We start from the raw sequence: 6,737 nt of genomic DNA, 5'->3' as shown, positions 1-6,737 counted from the left end.
GACAGAGATGATAGCTTGCATCTTTCCAATGCAGTTTTTTTTACTTCACTCTATAATCTGTCTTGAAATTTCTATATGCACACTTATTCGCGGACGGAGGGAGTACTTTGATAATTAGTTAAAATACAAGCTTATATAGCATGTTTTTTTTGGCTCAAACAATAATAATATTGTTAAATATTAGTTACATCATTTTTTTCATACAATTTTAATGTCGACCATTAAAAAATACTAAATTTAAATCGTATAAATTATTTCCCCTTTTTTAGTAAGAAGAGTCCCCTTAAATGAGAGAAAATAAGAACAACAAACTCTCATGCAGCCACAAGTTAATTCATAACACTTGCGCAAAATCATAGCGTATAGATGTGTGTGTTTCGTATTTTAACGCTCTTAAGTATTCGTGAAAGTATTATGGCTCAACAAATATCTTAATAGAAGATTTCAGTGTATGATTAGATACGAGCAAACAAGTGGTTTCTATGCATAGTTTATCACATGTTTGTTTTCTGTAGTACTGGTTTAGAGGTGGCTGTTTGTTTAATATTTGTGTATTATTAACATAAATAATATTTGGGATTTTTCAGGTATTTAAACTTAACTAACCCATATAATTAACCTTTTATTGTAGAGGGGTTTTTAGGTAAATATAGTGGGAGTCTTAGAACTTGCATATGTCAGTCAGTTTAGTATATAAACTTACAAAATATGCGTTTCTAGACATCAGACTTACGCCGATGTGCAAATACCATCACATTTTTCGTACACTGGCATCGTGGGTAGTGGCTGAAGTGATGTTTGTTTTTGCATAAGCACCCTTTGGGTATTTTTTTTTAACCTTCGTACCTCCAACGACAACGGGTGTAATCTTTGTCGCCCGCTGGGTCCCACCAGTCAGTGTACGGTATGAATAAATTGGGCTGGAAAAATGGGACGGTGGGATTTGAAACGGCGCCCTGTTGCAATATTGTGAGCACCTTTTTTTATTTGGGGTTACCTGATCTACCTTGGTGTTTAATATGGACTTCTAAGGTATATGCCTGTTAGGATAAAAGTACACATTGTGAACTATATTTTCTTTTCTTTAGATTTTTGAATCTAAAACTATTCGGATTTTTTAATTTTAAAATATTTAAATTCAAACAAAAATGTAATTGAATTGTCCGAAACTTTTACATACATTCATTCAGGCATATCTAGTTTTCAAGTTTCAAAATGTATCAATTCAAACAAATTTTCTGTTGATTTTCCCAGAAGAAATTTATGTACATTCATTATTAAATATATTTTATTTTATCTAGATTATTAAAAATCAAACAAAAAATATTTGTCATAAAAGAACGTACATTCATTCTGACCTATATTTTATTTCATCTAGATTTTCAAATTTAAAATTGTTTGAAATCAAACAAAGATTTTGTTTATTTGTCCAAAAGAATATATGTACATTCATTCTGCACTGTATTTTTCTTTATGTAGATTTTTAATTTAAAATTATTCAAATTCAAATGAAAGTTTGGTTGATTTGTCAAAAAATATTAGGTTCATTCATTCAGCACTATATTTCCTTTTTATCTAGATTTCAAATTTAACATTATTTGAATTCAAACAAAAATGTAGTTGATTTGTCACAAAAGTTTATCTAGAATATAAATCCGGAAATAGATTTTTTTTAGGTATAACCAGGGATTTTATTCAAAACTCAAAAGAAAATGGATAGTACTGGGTGCCGGCGCACCGGCCCGAGCGCTCGCGCCGGTCGCAGCCCAGTCGTCAGATTCACGGGCCGCACCGTTAGATCTTCCATGCAGCAAATATCCCTCGATGCAGCATATTTAGGCCACGACGCAACAAATTTCGTCCACGGTTGGAACAAAAATATGATTGTAGCAAAAAAATATCAACGTGGTCGTAGCAAAACAAAAGGACGCTGATGATGCGTGCTAGCAAAACAAAATGTGGGTTGTAGCAAAATAATCCAGTGAACTCGGGTTGCAACTCTCACGAACGTCTATGTAATTTTTTTAATGAACAGTTGCAGGAAAAAAGATACTGATTGTACCAAAAATTAACACGGTTGTAACAAAAAAAAATCCAACAAATTCAAGCTGCAACCAAACGTGGATGCAACTTTTTTAATGAACAAATTATAGTAAATTGAGAAACAGTTATAACAAATTTAAACGTGGTTGAAGCAAATCTGGACAAAAAAATGTTGCAAGCCCTCCTTGTCAGCCAGGCGTGCGGGCCGCGTGCGACCGGCCGAACGATTTGGCTCGAAGCGTTTGCCAAAGAAAAGAAAATAGGTGTGTGAAGCCAGGCGAACGGGTCAGGTCCGAGAATCCCACTTGGCGGATCGCGCCTGTTTAATTTACTAATTTTCGCTACATTACCAGGATGGGTATTCTTAGCTCAAAAAAAAAAAAAACATGCTGGCTATCCGGAGGTGCCACACACGCACACGAAACGTTTTCTTTATTCAGATGGAGTTGCTCGAAATGCCACCCGTCCCCAAGTTATCTCACAGAATGCGGAGATGAATGCAACAACGTAAAGAAAATAAAATGAAACTTTCCCAGGATCCATAATTCAGTTCAAACTGAAACTTCCTCCACCAGTCTTCTTGGCCTTTCTGCCGCACTTGATATTAGTCAGTAATATGACTATCATGCTAAAACTATGGCTTTACTTGTGGCTGCGTTATCTTCCTCGCGGCATTCAAGATCTCGATAATTCGTTTCTCGTTTTCAGGAACGCTGTACCTCATATAAGGTTGGATACTAGCCTTGCTAATTTGCAGCATTCGTAATATACGTTCCACCATCATTGTAAATCGCTTCAGTTTATCATACTGCTCAGATGGGATTGGAAGTGGTATAATGCTCTCAACATGCTGTAGCTTCACACACATCTTATTGAACAGTAGACTGAGCTCTGCAAAGTATTGGTCCTTCAACATCTTCACCTGTCCACAACACAGACAACATACACGCGTAAATTTGGTGCGGAAACTGTATAGAGATGAAAACAAAGTAGCTAGTAGACCACGGTTTGCCATTAGGAATTTGTTGGAACACAACAGCTTGTCCGGTTCCAATTCCAGAAGAGGAATTTGTTGGGTGCAACATCAAGTGCAAAAGTAAAAGGGCGTGTTGTTTCATCTTGTAACAATCTAGATCAGGCCAATCTCAACCTCTTTGTTCGAGGGGCCACTGTCTACGAATTTTAGCAAGTTCCAAGGAAGGGAGTACCAAAAAGGATGATATCAGTATCATGTCTTACCATTTGATATATCTCCTCTTGCCAATAATCTGCACCTGCATCACCAGTTTCAGCACTAGACTCCGCAGATGCTGCATAAAAAGGCAAGGTAGTCCAAGAGTATCACGATGCAATGAACAAACCAACAAAAAAACAGCTACAGGTACATTGATTGAAGGGTTGAATGCAGGGGCAATTGGGAAACTTGTGAACCAAATCAAACAATCACAGAAGACCAATATGATCAGCTTAGTCATCATGATTATTGCACAGTAGCATTTTCCAGAAAAAAAAATCCCAATGTGCTGAAAATAAGTCACACAAGATCAGTAGGGTCAGTTTAGTCAACATGTTGATTACTGAGTACTGGATCTCTAAAAATCGCAATATATAATTCCATCTTCAAGCTGTCCTTCTATCTACCGTAGTTTAGGCAAAAGAAAAGTAAAATTTAGTTTTGAAGCTTGTTCTAGGATCTGTCCATCTAGGATCTGAATTATGTATCTGGTTGTCATCTTCAAAGAAGTTCCAAAAAGATTTAAAGCTAGTTCATGTAGCATAAACATTAACTTCATAAACTGTTTGAGTCATACTTAGGGGAAACCCAGTTCAATGATGCCCGTTGTATCTAAAACATGCATTGGATATAACACTAACATATAAGCCACTTGAAGAGTCATATCTAAACACACATTTAATGCATATGAGACAATGAAGATACAATGTACCAGGAGTGCCAAAAGGGTTCAATAAGAGTTAGGATCCAAGAATTCAGGTTGTATTATAGTCCAACATAATTGTTAGCACGGTAAGTAAGGGTGTGGAGGGTCCTGATGGACAACACACATTTTCCCCAAACCGATAAGCTGGTCCAAGAATTCAGGTTGTATTATATCTCAACTTTTCTATGTAAGTAAGACAAAATAATGAGGCCAGATCGATAAGCTGGTTTAAACTGCACAAGGAATGTAAGGCCGCAACAGGAAGATAGATATAAGAACACGGAGAAAAAGAAGACGAGAACAATAAGAGCATACGATGGATCCCACAAAGAAAGTACATGTGAAAACTTACTACTAGAGGAAACACCGTGAAAGATCATACGATGCATCCGAATCCACATCTGGTGTGCTTGCTTACCATCTGCATTTCCAATGAGAAAAATAAATGTACCAAAGCAATGAAAGGGCGGGCAACCAGATTTGCTTTCAAGAACATGCAAACAAGTGTTTGCAATTCTTTTCAATAAGACAGAGTCAACGTAAATACAGTTGAGAGCTGACCAACTGATTTAACGAGTAATGGTTAGTTCCTTTGTAGCAAGCTGAGAGCGGACCGACTAATTTGAGAAGTAGTAGCAAGGAGAGAATAAACATAATTCTACAAAGTGTTGAAGATGGTCCGATGTTACTGTAACTTAACGGTTGCAGCATTGCAAACTAACTCCAACATAAAACTAAGTTACATTTAGGCCCGGTTCTTTTGCGCCTCCCCAGCTTCGGCTTATGGTAGAAGCTGGGGAGGGGGCGGATAATCCGCAAAAAGAACCGGGCTTTAGTCTACCATATGGTATAACATTTCATGAGTGTAAATTGACATCCAAACAAAGATGATAAACTGTGCAACACTCAGTCTACTGTACTCGGTATATGGTACCTTACCTGAGTCGTTTTGATTTGGAATCACTTGAGCATTTCCATGAGCCTGTTGTCCGTTGGTCTCTATAGAGACCAGTTTCAGAGAAATCTTGCGCACATAATCAGACTGAGTAATAGAAAAAGAAAATGATGTAAAATTGTATACCAAATTACTAACGGTGGCTTGCGTTGCGGCCAACAGTTGAGCTTTTTAGAAGTTGCCTACGTGATTGGTTGCTTGAGCGTAGAACTTGTCTTCGATTGCCTCGGCAATCATTTGGAGTTGGTTGAGTCTGCCTGGCACAGATACTGGCGGGTTCTTCATCATAGCGTCCAATCTACACGCATAATAGTAGTACTAGAAAATGTGAATAAAATATGTCCCCAATTCTTCACTAGCATGCATACTGGTTTCAGAAGAAAAACTGCATCCCGGAACAGTAGTACCCCAGGTGATCATCAAACGCTGGGACATGACAAATCTGCAGCTCTTGGTCAAGAAACTCGTGTTAAATACTACACTAGGCATCTTCCATCCTCCTTTTCTAAAAAAAAAATAAAAAAAAAATACTACACTGGTTGAGAGGTAATGAAGTGACTAAGCTGGGAGCTAGCCACTATAGGATCTCAAAATCAAAAGATAAAAAATATCACTATATCAGACGGGTCGATGAAAAAATTCCTCTTTTTTTTTTTTTGGTACTCCTACTATGTATATGTATGTGGGGAAACCGGAAAAGCGGAGGAAGGGGGAAAGAAATCAGATGAATCCCAAATCGAATACAGTAGATTAGAGTGAGTCCTACGTGCATACATCTGATTGACGACCCTGCTGCGCTCCTCGGGCTGGAGCTGGGCGCGCCAATCGCCAACGGCGGCGGCGGCGGGGTCCGACCCTTGGGTGGGCCGCCAGTTGGCGTCCATGGTCCCGGTCGGCGATTAGTGTGTGCTGCTTGCTTGCTTAGGTCTCCAAAAATGGGGATGGAGGTTGAGGGGGAGGCGCCTCCGCCTGCCTATTGCTATTGGTATTGGTATATAAATGGATGGAGGTTGAGGCGGTCTCGTCGGTGGCGCGCCGGACTGGGGTCGTTAACTTGAAGGCCGCTTGCCTACTTATTAAAACTCGTCTCTCGCCTACCATTAATAAGACTTTTTCCGATGCAAGCAACTCTAGCATACTCTGTATAATTGTGATCCGTAAACGCATTTTACAGTTCGAAGAAGTAGGGTTTTACGGACGAAATGTTGCGCTGCAGAACAGAATCCGTATAATTAAACTGCATGATTTGAAATAAAAATATTCGCGGACGAAATTGAAACCACAATCATTGAAAGCTTTACATAGAACATGATCATACAAACTACATTCAGACTGCATCACTTACTAGAGGGGGGCAGAGGTAAAGCAAACCTACTGGAGCTCATCGGAGCTCACCAGAACTACTAGCTATCCTACCGCACTATGCAAAATTGAGCTCACCAGAGTCGAGCTCGTGCAGTAGTAGATGCGCAGTGCGCTCAGTCGTCGTCCTCGTCGGAGGAGAGCTCGACGTAGATGCGCTTCTGCGCAGTCACTTCGCGGCGCCACTCCTCCACCTTATGGCCGAAGGCGAGGGCCGACGCGATACTCCTCCCTCCGGCGGCGCTGCTGGTCCTCTTCTGCCTCTCGTGCACTCCGCGCCAGCAGCACGGGCAAAAGGCTATCCACCTCCGCCGGAGGGAGGAAATCCTCCGGTCCGACGACGGCCTCGGCACGTCGCTCTGGCACCGCCTCGGCCTCCGGCTCCATCTTCACCGACGGGAGCTCTTCGAGCTCCCTCTTCACCAGGGGGAGGGAGG

At 40.1% G+C, this 6,737-nt stretch overlaps 1 protein-coding gene across 1 annotated transcript; it reads right to left on the bottom strand.

The window, feature by feature from the left end:
* Positions 1–2,458: 2,458 nt before the first annotated feature.
* LOC123395234 lies at positions 2,459–6,009 on the bottom strand. Its single transcript, XM_045090193.1, has 6 exons — positions 5,713–6,009; positions 5,125–5,236; positions 4,923–5,025; positions 4,336–4,404; positions 3,283–3,353; positions 2,459–2,965 (listed from the first exon to the last, which is right to left on the bottom strand). Exons 1-6 carry the CDS (start codon positions 5,820–5,822, stop codon positions 2,678–2,680), a joined length of 753 nt encoding a protein of 250 aa, XP_044946128.1. The 5' UTR covers positions 5,823–6,009; the 3' UTR covers positions 2,459–2,677.
* Between the last annotated feature and the right edge of the window lie 728 nt (positions 6,010–6,737).

This window comes from Hordeum vulgare, chromosome 5H (genome assembly GCF_904849725.1).
Source record: "Hordeum vulgare subsp. vulgare chromosome 5H, MorexV3_pseudomolecules_assembly, whole genome shotgun sequence".
Lineage (NCBI taxonomy): Eukaryota > Viridiplantae > Streptophyta > Magnoliopsida > Poales > Poaceae > Hordeum > Hordeum vulgare.
This window is presented reverse-complemented; position numbering and strand designations above follow the sequence as displayed.